Source organism: Carlito syrichta, unplaced genomic scaffold (assembly GCF_000164805.1).
Source record: "Carlito syrichta isolate Samal-C Ts95f unplaced genomic scaffold, Tarsius_syrichta-2.0.1 Scaffold309824, whole genome shotgun sequence".
Classification (NCBI taxonomy): domain Eukaryota; kingdom Metazoa; phylum Chordata; class Mammalia; order Primates; family Tarsiidae; genus Carlito; species Carlito syrichta.
In genome coordinates this window covers 519,154-538,967 of record NW_007253920.1, presented here as the reverse complement: position 1 = coordinate 538,967, position 19,814 = coordinate 519,154, and the positions used below count along the sequence as shown (strand labels likewise).

General features: G+C 33.7%; 1 protein-coding gene across 1 annotated transcript in view; it reads left to right on the top strand.

Annotated features, from left to right (window-relative positions):
- PDE3B (phosphodiesterase 3B) overlaps positions 1–19,814 on the top strand; it is a 197,240-nt gene that overhangs the window by 149,693 nt on the left and 27,733 nt on the right. Inside the window, exons 6-11 of the mRNA XM_021717516.1 lie at positions 3,457–3,658; positions 4,720–4,793; positions 9,409–9,560; positions 10,448–10,585; positions 11,533–11,644; positions 13,806–13,919. Of these exons, the coding sequence (XP_021573191.1) occupies positions 3,457–3,658; positions 4,720–4,793; positions 9,409–9,560; positions 10,448–10,585; positions 11,533–11,644; positions 13,806–13,919 (792 nt within the window). The remainder of the gene's footprint in view (positions 1–3,456; positions 3,659–4,719; positions 4,794–9,408; positions 9,561–10,447; positions 10,586–11,532; positions 11,645–13,805; positions 13,920–19,814) is intronic.

Sequence of the window (19,814 nt, the reverse complement as noted above, 5' to 3'; positions counted from 1 at the left end):
TTTTTTTTTTTTTTTTTTATGAGTCCAGAAAAACCCTGATGTCAAAACCTGACAAGGATGTCACAAGAAAATTAAATAAGGGACCAGTATCTCTTATGAACATAGATACTTATTTTATTTTATTTTAAAGATGTGGGTTACAATTCAGGGTTAGGAATACAAATGTTCATTACGCAGGTACCCTTGTTGATGCAATATGCTCCTCCCTCCCCTGGCAGTTTCCCTACTGCCAATCACTTTCTTATAGTATTATGATAATTGTTTAAGGTCTGCTTATGAGTGAGAACATATGGTACTGTGTTCTTTGATTCTTGATAGATCACTGAGTATGATAGACTCTAAAGGTCCATATGTTTGTCCTTCTCTATGGTTGCATAATAATGAATATAGATATTTTAAGCAAAAAAGTTGCAAATACAAGTGAGCAATATATTAAAATGATAATACATAATGACTATGTTGGGGAATATCTGGGAATATAATGTTTGTTAAATATTTGAAAATTCACTGTATTAATAGGACAAAGGAGAATAATCACATGGTTATCTTGATAGATGCAGAGAAAGCTTTTCATATATATTCATTTGATAAATTTGTTAATTTAAAATTTTAAGCAAAATGGGAATAGAGGGACAATTCTTAATCTGATAAAACAGTATCTACCAAAATATATTGCAAACATAACACTTAATTGAACACTTTCTTCCTTACTTTGAACAAGATTAAACATCAACACTTGTATCCAACATTGTCATAAAATCTCTAGACAGTGAATTATGACAAGATAAAGAAAGTGAATATATATTGGAAAAGAAGAAGTAAACTCTTTATTTGCAGATAACCTCTTTGTATATATATACAAAATCTAAAGAATCTGAAAACATAGTAATGGGAGAGTTGAATTTTGCAAGGTTGCTGGATACATACAAATTAATTGTATTACTCTGTACTATTGGAAAATAGTTGGAAATGAAATTTAAAAACACTATTTGCATCAGCATTAAAAGCTATCATTTATCTATAGATGAGTCTCATGAAAAAGATACAGCACTACTACACTATATCTTTAGAGTGAGGAAAGATTTCCTTAACAAGACACAAAAATACCACATGGGATTAGTTGAATAAATTTGATTACATGGAAGTTGATAACCTTTCTCAAAAAAATATATAAAAAGAGTCAAAGATATTTGTAACATCTGAGAAGGAACCAGAATTTACCTATATAAAGAACTGTATATTAGTAGAAGAATTGGAGACAACTGCATTCATTTTTTGTTGTTGCATATAGAATTACAACAAATGTATCAGTTGTTGTGCACAAGGAGCCCCCACAGAACTGAGTCTACAGCGTAGGGTACCATACGTCTGTAATCAAGGTGTTGGCTTGACTATGTTCTCATGTGGAAGATTAACTGGGAATCAGCTTCCAGGCTCATTCTGGTTGTTGTCTGAATTTGTTTCCTTTGATTGTGAATTCTTGGTGACTATTGAGGCCACTTTTCTAGCTCCTAGAGGCTGCCTGTAGTTCTCTGCCACATGGTCTTCCTCAGTATGGCTGCTTACTTCATGGAACCGGCAAGGATAATCTCTAGAGTGAGTCTGCCAGCAAAAGGAGTCCAAAATGTAGCGTAATCATGAGAGTGACATCCCATCATCCTTCTGATGATAAAAAGCAAGTCACAGGTGTTTTGCACACTCAAAGTGAGGGAATTATATAATGATGTGAACACCAAGGGGTAAGGATCAATGGGACTGCCTTAGAGTCTTTCCTTCACAACAACCCAATAGAAAAATGAACAAAAGACTTGAACAAACACTTCAGAAAGGAGACTGTACAAATGGCATATGTTCATGAAAAAGTATTTAACCTTATTAGTAATCAGGAAATTAAAAACTAAAAGCACGATCCCCATCTATTTACCATTAGATTGGCAGAAAATGAGAGAGGGAAAATTTATTTTAAGGAATTGGCTCAGACGAGCGTGAGGACTGGCAAGTATGAAATATTTAGGGTAGGCCGTCAGGCTGGAAATTCCAACAGAAGTTGATGTTGCAGTCTTGAATCTGAAGGCAGTTTGGAGGCAAAATTTATTCCTTTTTGGGAGACCTCAGTCTTTTCTTTTCTTTTGTTTTTTTTTTTGAGTTGGAGTCTCACTCTGTTGCCCAGACTGGAGTGCAGTGGCCGCTCCCGGCCACCGCAGCCTCGACCTGCTGGGCTCCGGCGATCCTTCCGCCTCAGCCTTCCAAGTAGCTGGAATTACAGGCATGCACTACCGTGCCCAGCTGATTTTTTGATTTATTGTAGAGATGAGGTCTCGCTGCCCAGGCGGGTCTCGAACCCCGCGGGCTCAGACAATCCACTGGGCTCAGACAATCCACTCGCCTCAGCCTCCCAAAGGCACGGCATTACAGGCTGAGCCATTGAGCCCGGCTTAAAGTCTGTTGATTTAAATGTTGATCACATTTAAAAATCATCTTCAAAACATCATCTAAATTAGTGTTGGACCAAACAACTAGGCACTATAACCTAGCCAAGTTGACATCATCACATACCTGTATTACCACTATGCCTGAAAATATTATAACTTTTTAATTACTGTTATTTTTCTTCCCTGAATCATGCTTTACTTGGATCTTTATTTTCAGATAAACTTTTATATCTGCCTACCTCTTTCCTGGCATATCCACACTGTCTCAGTTCAAGGCACTCAGCAAAGTTTTCTGGAATACATCAACAGGATTAGAGACTCATCCTATGTATTCTTGAAACATTTTGGTTTTTTCCCTTATTTTAGCACTTATCACTTGTTTGTATTCTCCACTATACTCTAGGCTCATTGACTTTCAGGGATGGTAACTTTTTGTCCAGTTTGAAACCCTACACATTTTCCAGCATATAGGTGGCTCTCAAACATTTGTTGAATGAATTAAAGAAGTTCATGAAATATTTGGATGTAATTTTTAAAAGGATATGCAATTGTGTTAATATATAATTTTGTCATATCCTTAAGTTACCTAATACTATTAAGAACTTTAGTACTCCAATAAAATATAATTTTGTTGAATTGAAAAAAATGCAGTAAAATGTGGTAGAGATGCTTTGCTCATGTGGATAAATAAGCTGATAGGAACACAAAATGTGAACGATAAAGACCAATAGGAATTAGGAAAATTCGTGCCAAACAGTTTTAGTCAAACTCTTAATATTTACCTGTCATATGCTATTCTGCTAGAGGATGATTACTCAACAGTCATTGATGATGACAGATATGACAAATATTGCTTAAATTCCTAGAATGTCTTCAAGCTCTATGTAGAGATTTTTTTTAATCATTTAATTATAAATACTTTGCTTTCTTTAAAGAAAGAAAATACTATTTATAAAAACACGGATGTATGCAATAAACATGTATAACGTGTATTTATCTGTCTCCCTTCTTTTAATTTTTTGAGGTGCTTTATCCAGCCTGAGTCCTGTGAATTCTCCCAACCATGGACCAGTGTCTGCTGGCTCTCTAACTAATCGGTCACCTGTAGAATTTCCTGATACTGCTGATTTTCTTAATAAGCCAAGAGTTATTTTACACAGATCTCTGAGCAATACACCAGATATGTATCAGCAGCTTAGAAATTCTGATAGCAATCTGTGTAACAGGTAAGCTTCCCAACTGTTAATTATTTCTGTTTCAAAAATGTGGATTACAGTAAATCCTCAATATTGCTGATAGGCTCTTGGAAACTACAAGTTTAAGCTGAACAACCAATAATAAACTGCTTTTTCCCCTCAATAGTATAATGAAATGACATTACTTCAAGACCTGCTGTAAGTCATTTCATTTAAAGTCTTAGTTTTTGGCTAGGCTCTGTGGCTCAACCTGTAATCCCAGCACTTTGGGAGGCTGAAGTGAGTGGATTGCCTAAGCCCACGGGTTTGAGACCAGCCCGGGCAACTTTTTGAGACCTTATCTCTACAGTAAATCAAAAAAATTAGCCTGACCCAGTAGTGCATGTCTATAGTTCCAGTTGCTTGGAAGACTGAGGCAGAAGGATCACCGGAGCCCAGCAGGTTGACGCTGGGGTGGCCATGAGCATGCCACTGCACTCCAGCCTGGGCGACAGAGTGAGACTACAACTCAAAAAAAAAAAAGGAAGTCTCAGTTTTCAAGAACCTACTGGCAATGTAAAATTAAGACTTACTGTATTTTAATACAATATTTCCAGTTTTTTAGTTCTATATTATGACTAGATGATGGATTAAGACTATTTCTTTATTATTTATCTAGTAGTTTTTATTCTAAGTAAACCTTCTCTCATTTTAGTGCTATTAATTTTTAAATTAAATGGTCTCCATCTGAGGTAAAGTATAATGATATTCTACCCTTCATATTAGTAAATATTGAAATAATTATTTTAATATATACTACTTTAATGCCTATTCATAGTACCCAGTTAATATGATGTTTAACTTCATTTCTGCTTTGATAGTAATAAGGGTTTACCTAAGACCCTGATATTGACTTTCAAAAATAGTTTGTTTCCTTTAGGGACACACAGATGCTTGCTAGGATAAAACCTTTTAAGTTTATAGAGAGATTGGAATATGAGGATGTGTTGCAGTTGGGATCTTGGCTAAAACTTAAACAAATTTCCTAATTATGTTTAAATAAAATGTTTTACCTCATTTATCATGTATATTTATCTGTTTTATTCTACAAGCTGTGGACATCAAATACTGAAATATGTTTCAACTTCTGAATCGGATAGTACAGACTATCACAATGGAAAATCAGGTGAGATTGCAAAAGTCATATGTACTTTAGTTTAAAGCAGTTTCTTGCAATGTTTTTTAGAATGGACAGATGAACGAGTTTAACTTCAATTTATCCATCTTTAAAATGAAGATTATAATGTTTTTGCCTCCTTCACAGAGGAATTATTAAGAATATATTATAATAATAGATGGTTAAACTATTTTGAAGAATAAAAACGTGCTATAAAATGAATGTAGTCTTCTTAGGTTATGGCTAGTATTCATAAATGGTGAAATTGTTTATATTACCATTGAAATGTGTACTATATAATCTAAGCCCAAATAGATTTGCATAAATTGTTTTTATAGCATAGAGACTTGGTTTTAAAATCTGGTTAATTATATTATTTTGAAATATTTTGTGTATTCAAATAAGAAATAGTATTGATTAAATTATAGTTGTTTTATAACCTTAAAAAATTGGTGATTCAAATTACCAGTAATAGTTAACTAGGTAACTCAGACCAACATTCCCCATGAGGGCAGCTAGTAAAGCTGAAGAACTTATTTTTTGAAAAATCTAATTGCAGTCAGTGAAGAACTAATAAGCTCCCAGGAACTATCTAGAGGTGCAAGATCAAGAGGAGGATGGAAGTCCAAGAAAGTGAGCCTAGAGTTTGGGGATACCAAAAGAGTCTATGCCAATTCCTGAGGGGCCAGTGACCGATAGGATGAGCAGGTTTTTTAGTAGCTTTATGGGACTAGGGAGACAGATCAGAGTGAAGGTTTGTTATGGGGAGGATAATTTGGTAAACTCTGAAGTGCTGCATCCTAGGTAAACCTTCAGGGATTACAGGCTTATATCAATCCCTTCACATACTATAGAGTTTATCCTTTTCAAATGTGCATTTTAATAGTTGTTTTTTTACATTTTAAGAGGTTTTTTTAATAAAGGAAAAAGAAAGCCAGCTCTTCATATCTTTCCAAAAAATAGGACGGAAAACTTCCCAGCAAATTCTGTGAGACCATAACGAGACAAAGACATCACAAGACTACAGACCAACAAACCATTATGTGTACAGACACAAAAATTCTTTACAAAATCCTACCAAACTGAATTCAACAATATGAAGAGGTCACATTGTGGCTAAGTGGTACTTATCCCAGAAATGGATTAGCGACTGAACATTAGGCAATCAGTCAATGTAGTACACCACAGTAATAGAATAAAGAACACATGATGATCGTGATACATGCAGAAAAAGCATTAGACAAAACCCAATACTCTCTTGTGAGATAAAAACAAACAAGTAATATCAAGGAAATTCTTCAACCTAATGAAGGTATCTTTGAAAAACCCACAATTAACATCATCCTTAATGGAGAAAGACTGCAACTTTCCCCATAAGATGAGGAATAGGGCAAGGACTTTTATATTCAACACTTTTCTGGAGAGTTTAGCCAGGGAAATTAGAAAAAAAGCCATCTTGAATTTAAAGAAGGAAATAAAACTGTCCCTATTCATAGATCATATGATCTTTTACATAGAAAATCCCAAAGAATGCGCACACATATACACACTACTACTAATACTAGAACAATAAACAAATTTAGCAGGGTTACAAAGTTACAAGGTTAGTTTTCAAAAATCAGTTATATTTCTTTATACTAGCAGTGAACCATCTTATATTAAAGTTAAGAAAATATTTTTATTTACAATATTATCAAAAAGGATAAAGTAGTTGAAATAAATATAACAAAAGAAGTGCAAGATTTATACACTGGAAACTATAAAACATTGAAAGAAATTAGAGAAAAACTAAATAAATAGAAGCATTTCATCGTAATGGGTTTGAAAAGTCAGTATTGTCAACATGGAAATTCTTTCAAATTGATCTGTAAATGCAGTCTTTATCAAATTCTAACAGGGTTTTTTGTTGTTGTTTTGGTAGAAATTGGCAAGTTGGTGTTAAGATTTATATGGAAATACAAATGATCCACAACAGTCAAAACAAATTTGAAAAAGAATCACAAAGTTGGAGGACTTAGACTACTTGATAGAAAGCTTACTATAAAGCTTGTATAATTAGGACTTTGTGGTGTGGCAAGGATGAGCCTATCGATCAGTGGAACAGAACTGAGAGGCCAAAAGGAAATTCTTGTGTTTATAGTCAATTGATTTTCTACAAAGAAGCCAAGACTATTCAAAAGGGAAAGGCTAATTTTTTCAACGAATGGTTCAAGGACAATTAGATATTCACTTGTCACAAAATTTAGCAACTAAAGGAATTAACTTCTTTTTTTTTTTAATTGTTATTTGGAGTCTCACTCCATCGCCCGGGCTGAAGTACAGTGGCACACTCACGGCCACCCCAGCGTCAATCTGCTGGGCTCCAGCGATCCTTCCACCTCAGCCTTCCAAATAGCCGGAACTACAGGCACACACTACCACTCCTGGCTAATTTTTGATTTATTGTAGAGATGAAGTCTCCTCAAGTTGCCCAGGCTAGTCTTGAACCCACGGGCTCAGGCAATGCACTCGCCTCAGCCTCCCAAAGTACTGGGATTGCAGGCTGAGCCACCGAGCCGCCTAAAGGAATTAACTTCTGATAATTGCTGCAACATGGATGAACTTCAAAACATTATTCTAAGTGAAAGAAGTTCGGCTTAAGAGATCATATATTATGTATCATTACTATTTATATGAAGTTTCTGAAAGGCAGATTTATAGAGACTATAATCAGAACAGTTGTTGCCTAAGGTGAGAATAAGCATTAAATGTAAATAGGCTTGAGGGAACATTTTGGGGTGATGAGATGTTCTAAAACTGGATTGTCATGATGGTTGCATAACTATAAATTTACTAGAATTGTTGAACTGTACATTTATGTACTGAATATTTGTTTTCCTCAAAAATTCATATATGGAAATCCTAACCCTCAGTGTGATGCTATAGGAAGTGGGGACTTTGAGAGGTAATTAGGTCATGAGGGTGGACCCCTCATTAATGGGGTTAGTTGCCTTATAAAAAGAACTCCAGAACACTATCTAGCCCTCTTGTATGCTATGTGAGGATACTGAGAAATTGGTAGTCTACAGCCTGGAAGAGGGCCCTCATCAGAACCTGATCGTGCTGGCACCCCAAACTTGGACTTTCAGCCTTCGGAACTGTGAGAAATAAATTTCTGTTTTTTATAAGCCACCCAGTCTATGGTATTCCGTTATAACAGCCTGAGCTAAGACAATTTATAACGAGTAGATTTTAATGGTATAAAACGTTTTAAAAGAATGACAATTTATTACGTCTCATAAATTTTTGAGTTGATTAGTTTAAGCTGGGAGATTCACGCTTGAGGACTTTCATGTGATTGTAGTCAGGTATTGGTCAGGGGAGCAGTCATCTGAAGGACTGATTAGCTGAATTTCCAAGATAGATTACTCATGCCCATTGGCTATTTACCAGTCCCTCTGACTCCTCAATGAGCTTCTTCCAGTTTGTTGGCTACATTTCTAGAGGGGAGAAAGTGGAAGCTGCCAGTCTAGTTAATGGCTCAACCCAGAACAGAGAAAGTGTTACTTCTGCATTTTCTGTTAATCAGAGCAGTCATGATGCCTGTTGAGATTCCAGGGATCATTAAATAAATGCTCTCTTGATGGAGGTGTGACAAGAATACATTTCAGAACAGTATATGGGATAAGAGATAGTATTGTGGACATCTTTGGAAAAGAAATATGCCACATTTATCGCAACTGTTTTTATTATTATCTGTAAGATATAGTTATTAGTTCATATCATTAAAAAGTAAAATATGTAATATGCTTCAAATGACAATTTTTAGATTACTTGCTATTTTATAATATCATTGTAATTAATTGCCTTAACTTACCAAGAATACTTGGATATTCTAAATTTCATTTCTTAAGTGTTTTTCATTTGGAAAAATCTTATTTTCTAAACGTTAATACTTCCTGATCATCATGTAATCAATTAATTATTTTTTTGGTATATTCAGTATACTCTGTAGTGTTCAATTGTATAAATATATCACCATTTATGTATTTATTCTACTATTTGTGGGTTTTGGGAAAGTTCCCTGTTTAGGGTGTTACAAATAGAGTAAATATGTATTTTTTAAGCATGTAAATGAATAATGTTTAGCCACCAATACTGCTCCCCTTTTCCATGTGACATGAGAAAAGAATACTAATCACACTGGCAGAGAAATAACTCACATTTCATGATATTGTGGTTTAAATTGTACATGTGACTTCATCTCATTCATTTATAATTATGAAGTTCGAGTTTTGATATCTAAAACTCAGAGATGTTGGAAATTGTTTACATCAAATTGATAAGAAAGTTTCTATTGATAGACCCTGGCCTTTTCTGTTTGTCACTTTTGTAAGAAATATCCAGCCTTCTCCTCTTTCATCTATGGATAGATCTGAGTCCAGTACACGTCTAAGCACGAGGTACCTGGGCAAAATAGTCCAGCAAGATACAACTTAATGCTGTCATTAAGTAATTTATATTGAACTCCTTTATGGTTCAATATAATGTCTGAATATTTTTAACAAATAATTCATTTTTCTTATAAAACCATTCCTATAGGGCAGATTTTATTCCTATTTATTACTATATAAATTTTTTAAAGGTGAAGAAGAAAGCATAATTTCCTCAAAAGAATCATTCAGCCTTATGGAAGCTCAACAAGAAGAGGAGATAGAGAAGAAAGACTGCAGAAAATTGTTTTTGAAAGGTGATAATCAACTAACAGAAGAGGCACAGAATGAACAGCACTCAAATGTAAAAGATGAAATTTCAATATGGTTATGTTAAAGTGAGATATAATACTAGTTAGTACTGGTTTTATTATTTTTGCTAGAACAAGATTTTTAATGTAATGATATCTTAAATTTTTTTAAACTGAGAACTCCTTTAATGGTTCACTTTGTCTGAATGTTACTGAGTTATAGTGACTTACTGAGAAGTCACTATAACTGAACTATTACTTGGGTCACAAAGAATACAGCTATTCATTCTAAATCTATCATTTTAGAGCAACAAGTTGCATTCATTTTTACATGAGCACATTTTATTTAGTTTTATAGTAGATATGTTATTTTCTGTTCTGATATTTTCTTCATTTTATGTTTTAAAGGATAGACAACATGTGCATAATTATTAAAAACAATGAAAATCATCTACTCATAATAGTAATATATTTTTATTCTTAAAGTTCAAAATTTAGGCTTTTAGGAGAAAAACTCACTAATGTCTTTTGGGAAGTTATCTTGGTAATATATGCCAATACAAGGATATGGATTTTTTTTTCTCTTATTTACCTTTGGATATCTGTAACTTCTTTTTTTTGATACCTATAACTTCTAAAATAAAAATAATAGAGTTTAGATATGTGTAGTGATGTAGAAATATAACATTTTATTTATAAAAGCAATGTAAGAAGATTAAGAATTATTCTTATACCCAGAAGACATGCTTATAGTTGTCTGAAGATAGCATTCTATAAAGAGAAGTATACAGATAAGAGTAGATTTAAGAATAACCATTAGAGAAAATAGCTCTGACCATTTTTTAATGTTCAGTACTAAGCATTCTCATTTAGATGTGGATTTAACAATATTTATAAAAAGTAAAGTAAGGTTGTTGTTGTTGTTTTCGTGCATGTACAGATTGAACAGGCAGTATCACTGGACCTGATTTTAGTAGAAGATTATGACTCATTAATAGAAAAGATGAACAACTGGAATTTTCAAATTTTTGAACTTGTAGAAAAGATGGGGGATAAATCAGGAAGGATCCTCAGTCAGGTTTGTTTTGCAATCTACTTTTTTAATATAAATTAATTTTTTCTCAAATCTTTATAAAAAGTGAAATCTAGATATCATATGATATTGGTTTAGCCACTAGTTCAACAGTAATATTGTTCATTGAATTACTTTTTCAGAGAGACCCAAATATATGTACAAAACAATTGTTATATATAATATATAGATTATACAAATATATATGAAAAAAGTTTAATTGACTATATTAATGAGATTTAATTTAGGCTGAAGAAATAATAAAGATTTACATTTTCTAGAATCTTGAGGTTGAAAAGTACATAAAAACTGATCTAGTCCTAATCGTTGAAAACTTAAACTTCAGTTTTTTCAGCACACTTCCTATACTTTGCCCAAGGCCAAATGATTCGTTTCATGCTAGAAGCATGGAGAAATGCTTTGATTTTACCACTCAGACTCAGGGTTCTACCTGATAGGTTCACATATGAGTATCAGATTAACCTTCCCAAAATATCACTCTCAGTAATTGCTTTAATATCTTATGAAATGCAAAAATATAAGGATAAACTAAGTAGACATATAAGTTCACCTCATCGAAGTATTTAGGGACAAAAATGTGATCAATATGATATTGTTTTGACTTTTTTAACACCTAGGCCTAGAATAGAATGTAATTCACTTGCCCTTCAGTAAATTATGAATAAAAAACTAAAGAGATGAATGGAAAAAATTTAAAAATTGGGACACGGTATGTGTGGTAAGCCTTCTTTGGTTTTTACGAACCTAAAGGTGATCTCTTTCTTTCTTATTTTTTGGAAATATTTAATTGTTGGGAAGTTTTACATAAGTTATTAACTTAAAAACATATACATGGTTAGCACTCCTAAATACAAATCACAAAAACATATTATACTCAGCTACAAATGGAAATTCTTATTTTTAAAGTGAACTTTATTTTAATTGACATTTAGGTTATGTATACCCTATTTCAAGACACTGGTTTATTGGAAATATTTAAAATTCCCACTCAGCAATTTATGAACTATTTTCGTGCTTTAGAAAATGGCTATCGAGACATTCCTTGTAAGTATTGACATATCTTATTATTTTAGTTCAAATAATACTGGTTTTGAAACTCTTTATTATCTTTCTCTTCATACGGTCCCTTAAACATTTTTAAAAGTATATGTTTGGAAAATTTTTAAACAGATTTAAAAAAAATCTGTATTGTACTATCTAGAGTTAACTGACTACTGTTAACAAGTTGGTATATATCCTCCAAGATTTTCTTACATTAATTTATTTTTTGTAAAGTGGACCATATGTATAATCTACTTTTTATCTCATTGTTATATAGTGTACTTCATTTTATTTTAATAATTCTTTCAGTACTTTATCATTTTAAAAGTTAAGAGTTTCAGAGAATTCTTCATTTTAAAATGTTTCAAATTTATCCATACAATTTTGGTTTTTAACTGTATTCTGATATAGGGAATAATTTTTAATGGGTATTTGATTTTATGGTTGAATATAATTTGAATTCCATATTAGGAAGAGATACAGTTTTCTTTGTGTATTCTGTATGGTTTGCCTTCATATGGACATATTATTTGAAAAATCATTTATATAAAGAGCAAATTATTCTTAAATTGGCATAACCCATTAATAATGTTTAATAATTTAAGGTGTTATAGATATTGTAGTTTCCACTTATAAATTGTACATTTTAAAAAGTTGTTGAATTTTATAAATGGAATATAGGGATATTTTAAGATGGATTTTAGGGTAGGCAAAATGGAAAGAAAGAGATGGTAGGAGTCTTCACTGAAAGCTTCCATTAGGATATATCAGTTGAGAAAACAGTATCTGGACCTAACTTTTCAAAACTTTAGTTTAAAAATTTGTAAATGAAAATAACAATAGTATCTACTCCATAGGTAGTGATAAGATAATTCATGTAAAGCACAGAGTGGAATCTGTAGCACATAGTAAATGATCAATAAAAGATGATGATTGTATTTTTTTATTATTATAGCTTTTATTTTAAAGATGTAGGGTGCAGTTCAGAATTAGGTATACAAGTGGACATTGTACAGGTAAAGTTTAAGCCTCTCTTTGGTCCCCACTTTGTCTAGTTTGAGATCAAGTACCCTTATTGATACTAGGTATCCACCCACCCCTCGCACCCCAACAGTATCCTGCTACTGCCAATCCCTTTCTTATAGTATTATGGTAAATGTTCAGGGTCCACTTATAAGTGAGAACATGTGGTACTCTGTTCTTTGTTTCTGTGATAGATCACCAAGTATTACTGACTCTAAATTCATCAAAGTTGTTGTGAAGTCCATATATTTGTCCTTTATGGCTGCATAATATTCCATCATGGATGATTGTATTAATAATAATTAAGCTCCTAGTAGATTGACACATAATAGCTATAGCCTGAACACTTAGTAGTATATTATCTACTAATACTATCTTATAGGTATTCATTAAATATTAATTGAGGTGTTAAATTTTTATTGGATATCTGCTGTGACTAGTCATTAGATTCATATAGGTTATCTTATTTAATTTTTGCTGGAAATGTTGTATTATCTGCCTTTTACAGGTGAGAAGTAAATTCAGAGAATCTTTTCTACTATCATAAAACTAGATACCAAAACTATGTTTCCATTGTGGATCTATTGACTCTAAAGACTGAACTGTTTTTACTATGCCACATTACCTTTTTACACAATGGAATTTCAGTAAACCTGTGTCTTATTGATTATATACTAAGTGCCAGACACTGTACTAGATGCTTTCACATACTGTTTAGCATTTCATCCTTATAGGAAACCTGATGCATAGGCATTTCTCACTTTTTTTTAAAGGCAAAAGTGTAAGTATCCAGAATTTGTAACTGTTCTATGTATAAAAATTGTTTTTGTGTGCAAGCATGTGTCTTCATAATCCAGACACTATATGGTATTTTTTAAAGTCACAAAATAGCAATATCAAGAAAATCTTCCAGAGCCTTTTAGTTATCTTGCCTTGCTTTTTCTTTGGTTCTTTTAGTTTGTTTGTTTTTTTAAGAGACTTTAAAAGTGTATGAAACGAAGTGCAATTGTGGGGAATTAGTCTAAGTTACACATTTTATTTATGAGACTGTAGTGTGACTAGAAAATTCTTATGCTTTTCAAATGTCCTATGTCAAACCTAACACAATGACCATTTTTAAAAAACATTTTGCTGACTTTAGATCATAATCGTATACATGCCACAGATGTCCTACATGCAGTTTGGTTCCTGACAACACGACCAATTCCTGGCTTACAGCAGATCCACAGTGATCATGGAACAGGAAATGAAACAGGTACTTCCTTCTATAAATTTCCTTTAATTATTTGATTAGGAATATTCAAGTTGTCTCATTTCATTACCTATGTTCTTTTAGAATTTTCACTAATTAATCTTTGGTACATATAAAGGACAGTGTAAGTTTTGATACATAATGACATGAAAATTTTTAAACCTGTCACCCATTTAAAAAAGTAAGTTAAAATTCAGTACTGCTAGATTTATCATGTTTCCTCCTCTATCTCTCATCTGCTTGTTTTCCCCACCGAGGCAGTCAGCTGTCCTATCATAATAATTATTTCTTTGATTAAAAAAATTCTTTATTTTGTTTCTGTTTAAACTGGATAATGTACATTTAAAATAGACAACAGGGAACATATTTATAGGTGGGGAGGATACTTCAATAAGAGACATGTATAAAAACAATTTTCTCAGTTATCAATACCTGAGAAATAATATTACCATTCTAATGAGTGTAAATGTCACAGACTCAGCCACTGCTTTACATTTTGGTAGTTGACTCTAAAGTACTGCCATTGTTTATTTAATGGATTTGTTTTATAGCACTGGTGTGTTTTTGTCTGCCGTCTATATTTACTCTTTCTAGTGCCTTCGTTCCTTCCAGCAGTTCTGTGCTTCCATGAGAGAACATTTTATTTAGATTTTTTTGTTAGTAGATGCATCAATTTTGTCTTAGAAAAATATTTTTATATTTCAGCATGTTTGAAGATATCATTCCATCATCTTCTGGCTTTTTTTCATAGTTTCTGTTGATAAGTCAGCCTTAGGTCTTATTGAGAAACGTAATAGGTAAACATAATATGTTCCCTTTACCTTTGCTCTTGGTTTTTAGCATTTTATTTATGATATACTCAGGTATTCATCCCACTTGGTGTTCATTGAACTTTTGTTCAATATGTTGCTTGATGTTTTTTGTTGGTTTTCTATCATATTCTTCACAATTCTTTCAGCCTTTGCCCATTGCCCAATTTTAAAGCTGCTCTCACAGTTTTAGTATTTGTTACACCAGTATCTCACTTCTAGGTACCCAAAATCTGTATTAGTTTTTTTCCTCCCTGCTTTAACAAATTACTACAAATTTAGTTACTAAAAACAGCACAAATTTATTATCTTGCTGTATTGCATGTCAGAAGTCCAAAATAGGTTTGACTGGGCTAAAATCAAGATGTCAAAAAGACTGTTTTTCTCTTAAATGCTCTAGAGGAGAATTCATTTGTCTCCTCCAGCTTCTGAGAGGCACCTGCATTCCTTGGCATGGTCCTTTCTTCAAAGATAGCAGGATCCATCTCAAATCTCTCTGACCCTAACCTTTTGACTTCCAAAGAACTATTGAAAATTGGTCCAGCTACGACCTTGGCTTTCTGTCCAGAGCATACTTTCCTGACAGTGAATCTCCTAATTTTAGTACATTTTGCAGTCTGGAGAGGTAGAGAATGTTTTAAATCATCAAGATCTGAATTTTCTTTGCTTACCTGTTTTCCTCCAAGTCTTCCTCTTCTCATATTTTACTGAAAGCAATAAGAAACCAGGCTACACCTTCAACACTTTGCTTGGAAATTTTCTCAACTAAATAAGTTTGTAATTTGTAAATTTTGTGTTCTACATAACTGCAGCCCATAACTTAGCTTAGCTTTTTGCTACTATATAACAAGGATTCCCTTTCCCCTGGTTTCCGGTAACATATTCCTCATTTTCTTCTGAGCAGTCACTGGCAATGTTCTTTATGGCCATATTTCTGTCTGTCACCAGCCTGTTCTTGATGATTATTCTGTAAGGCAATATATACTTTATCTCCCATGCTCCTCACTTCCTTGTGAGATTTTGCTAGCAGTGCTATGAGTTCTCACACACAATGTTATGGAATCAAGTATCCATAGAAGACACGGCTTTGGAAAACCAATGAGCTATTGCAGTGGAAAATAGTGGAAACAAAAACTACAAGGACTGTAGGATGTGCTGGCTTATTCTGACTGCATTGGATAATTAATAGAAAATAAACGACCAGTTCAGGGCTTTAATTAATAGTTAGAGAACCAGGTAGCTTCTCTGACTGACCTAAAAGAATTTTAAAAATCTCTTATTTTTTTTTATAGTAGTGGAATCATAGCTTCTGAAAACAAACCTAATGTTTGATTCCAAAGTTGCCTGAAATACAATGCAAATTGAGTTAATGGCTTCAGGAGGTCTTTTATGTTAGAATTAAAATACTGAGAAAGAAAGGACCTGCCTAGAGCATCGAGGTGAGGTCATTTAGATAGATTTCAGCAAATATGATTACCCTGAAACCCCCAATCTTGCTGATCCTTCCTTCTGGGAAACATTCATTTCTTTTAGTTTTGATTGCCTGGAGAACCTTACTGACTTCATCTGAGATTGTTGACTTATAGGGGAATGCTAGGTCACCTGTAAATCAAACCTCACTGCCTTTCAATTCTTTGAGATCCATAGATAAATTCAAATCCTACAGATCTTAGAGGAATAAACACTATATATTATCATGAGGATAATTTACTGATTTATATTGGTAGGAACCTGGGCAATATGTGTGGGAATGAATTTCAAGTGTGTTAGACCACTGAGGAAAGAAGATAATGGTGTATCATTTTCGGTTTATTCATATAGATGTACCCACCAGAAATTCTTGATTCAGTTTACACAATTGATTTTCTGAAATATGGGCATCAAGTGAGTAGAATTGTTGGAACTTCCTAGAATACTGTAGAGCAGGGTTCTTGAAACCCTGGGCTACTACCAGTACCAGACTGTGGCCTGTTAGGAACTGGGACGCACAGCAGCAGGTGGTGGTAGTGGGGGCAATGGCGAGTGAGTGGAGCTTCATCTGTATTTACATCTGCTCCTGATTGCTTGCCTTACCACGTGACCTCTGCTTCCTGTCAGATCAGCATGACATTAGATTCTCATAGGAGTGCAAATCCTATTGTGAACTGCACACGTGAGGGACCTAGGTTGTACGCTCCTTATGAAAATCTAATGCCTGGTTATCTAAGGTAGCGCTGAGGTGGTGATGCTATATATTTCATTATATATTGCAGTGTAATAATAATAGAAATAAAGTGCACAATAAATATAAATGCACTTGAATTATCCCCAAACCATCTCCTCTGCTCCCCGCGGTCCATAGAAAAATTGTCTTCCATGAAACTGGTCCCTGATGCCGAAAAGGTTGGGGACCATTGCTATAGAGGAAGGAATTCAGAGGCTTAGAGCTGTTGAAATGGAAGGGTCATATTCAGTTTTATCATCCATACCTAACTTTATCCCTCAAAAGTGTCCTCCTTTGTCATAGTATTGAGAAATATATTGCAATACTAATTCCCAGAGAGTGAAATGTTTTCCTGGTCATCCAGTCAGAGTTAGGGCCCTACGGAATGTAGGTGATAAAAGGACTTTGGCCTGGGTCTATCTAACAGTGTATACAAGTAGATTCTTCACCTTCTTGGTTAATTTATTCTTTATTTCAGTAGCTTAGGGGTACAAATGGTTTCTGGTTACATGGCTGCTTTGTATAGTGGTGAAGAAATCTGGGCTTTATGTGTACCTGTAACCCCCATTAGTTCACATTCTTCCTTCCTGTCTTTTCCCTTCTGAGTCTCCAGTGTCCCTCATGTCATTCTGTATGCCTTTGCAGACCCTTTGCTTAGCTCCCAAGTACAAGTGAGAACATGCAGTATTGGTTTTCCATTTCTGTATTACTTCACTTAGGATAATAGTCTTCAGTTCCATCCAACTTGCTACAAAAGACATTATTTTTGTTCTTTCTTATGGCTGAATAGTATTCCATGGTGTGTGTGTGTGTGTATCTTTTATTATCTACAGATTAGTTGATGGGCATTTAGGATGATCCCACATCTTTGCAATTATGAATTGTGCTGCCGTAAACATGTGAGTAGAGGTGTCTCTTTTGTATAATGACCTTTCTTTCGTTGGGTAGATACCAAGTGTGGGATTGCTGGATCAAATGGTAGATCGACTTTTAGTTCTTTGAAAATCCCTGTACTGATAGATTTTCATAGACGTTGTACTAATTTACATTCCCACCAACAGTGTATAAGCATTCCCTTTATACTGTGTCCACACCAACATCTTCTGTTTTCAGATTTTAAAATAATGACCGTTATGACTGATGTAAGGTAGACTCTCATTGTAGTTTTAATTTGCAGTTCCCTTATGATTAGCAGTGTTGAACATTTTTTCATGTTTGTTGGCCATTTGTATATCTTCTTTTGAGAGATGTATGTTCATGTCATTTGCCCACTTTTTGATGAGGTTATTTGTTTTTATCTTGCTGATTTGTTTGAGTTCTTTGTAGATTCTGGATGTTAGTCCTTTGTCTGATGTTTAGTTTGCAAATATCTTCTCCCAGTCTGTAGGTTGCCTATTTACTCTGTCAATTATTTCTTTCACTGTGCAGAAGCATTTCAGTTTAAGTCCCACTTACTCATTTTTTTGTTTAAGTGCTATTTGCTCTTGGAGTCTTAGCTATAAATTCATAAATTGCCTAGGCCAATGTCCAGAAGAGGTTTTCCTAGTTTTTTTCCTAGAATTCTTATGGTTTCAGATTTAACATTAAGGTCTTTACTCCATCTTGAGTTAATTTTTGTATGTGGTGAGAGATAGGGATCAAGTTTCATTTTCCTGCATGTGGCTGTCCAGTTTTCCCAGGTTGAACAGGGTATCTTTTCCCCAATGTCTGTTTTTGTCTGCTTTGTCAATGATTAGTTGGTTGTATGTATTTGGGTATATATCTGAGTTCTGTATTCTGTTCCATTGGTCCATGTGTCTGCCCTTGTACCAATACCATGCTGTTTTGGTCACTGTAGCCTTGTAGTATATTGAAGTTAAGTAATGTGACGCCTCCAGCTTTGTTCTCTTTGTTTAGGATTACCTTAATGATTTGGGCTCTTTTTTTTTTTTTTTTTTTTTTGGTTCCATGTGAATTTTAGGATTTTTTTTTCTAATTCTGTGAGAAATGACATTGGTAATTTGATGCAGATTACATTGAATCTGTAGATTACTTTGAGTAATGTTGTCATTTATACAGTGTTGATTCTTCCAGCCTGTGAGTATGGGATGTTTTTCCATTTGTTTGTGTCCTCTATGATTTCTTTCATCAGTGTTTTGTAGTGCCCCTCAGAAATCCTTTACCTCCTTGGTTAATATATTCCTAAGTTTTGTTTTGGGGTTTTGTTTTTGGTTTTTTTGAGGGGGGCAGCTGTTGTAAATTGGATTGAATTCTTCAGTTGATTCTCAACTTGGTCATCATTAGTGTATAGCAGTGCTACTACTGATTTGTGTGTATGGAATTTGCAAACTGCAGCTTTACTAAATTCGTTTCAAGTTTTGGAGTCTTTTGGAGGAGTCTTTAGGGTTTTCTAGGCATTAGATCATATCATTGGCAGAGTTAATTTGACTTATTCTTTTCCAATTGGGATACCCTTTATTTCTTTATCTTCCTGATTTCTCTCGGTAGGATTTCCAGTACTATGTTGAATAGAAGTGATGAAAGTGGACATCCTTACCTTGTTCCAGTTCTGAGGGGGAATACTTTCAACTTTTCCTCATTCAGTATGATGTTGGCTGTGAGTTTGTCACATATGACTTTTATTATTTTGAGGTATGTTCCTTCTATGCTTATTTTCTTGAGGGTATTTATCATGACAGGATGCAGAATTTTATCAAATAATTTTTCTGCATCTATTGAAATGATCATATGATTTTTGTTTTTAATTCTGTTTATGTGGTACATCATGTTTTTTGACTTGTGTATGTTGAATTATCCTTGCATTCCTGGGACAGAACTCACTTGACTGTGGTGAATTATTATTTTTTAATGTGCTGTTGGATTTGGTTTGCTAGTATTTGGTTGAGG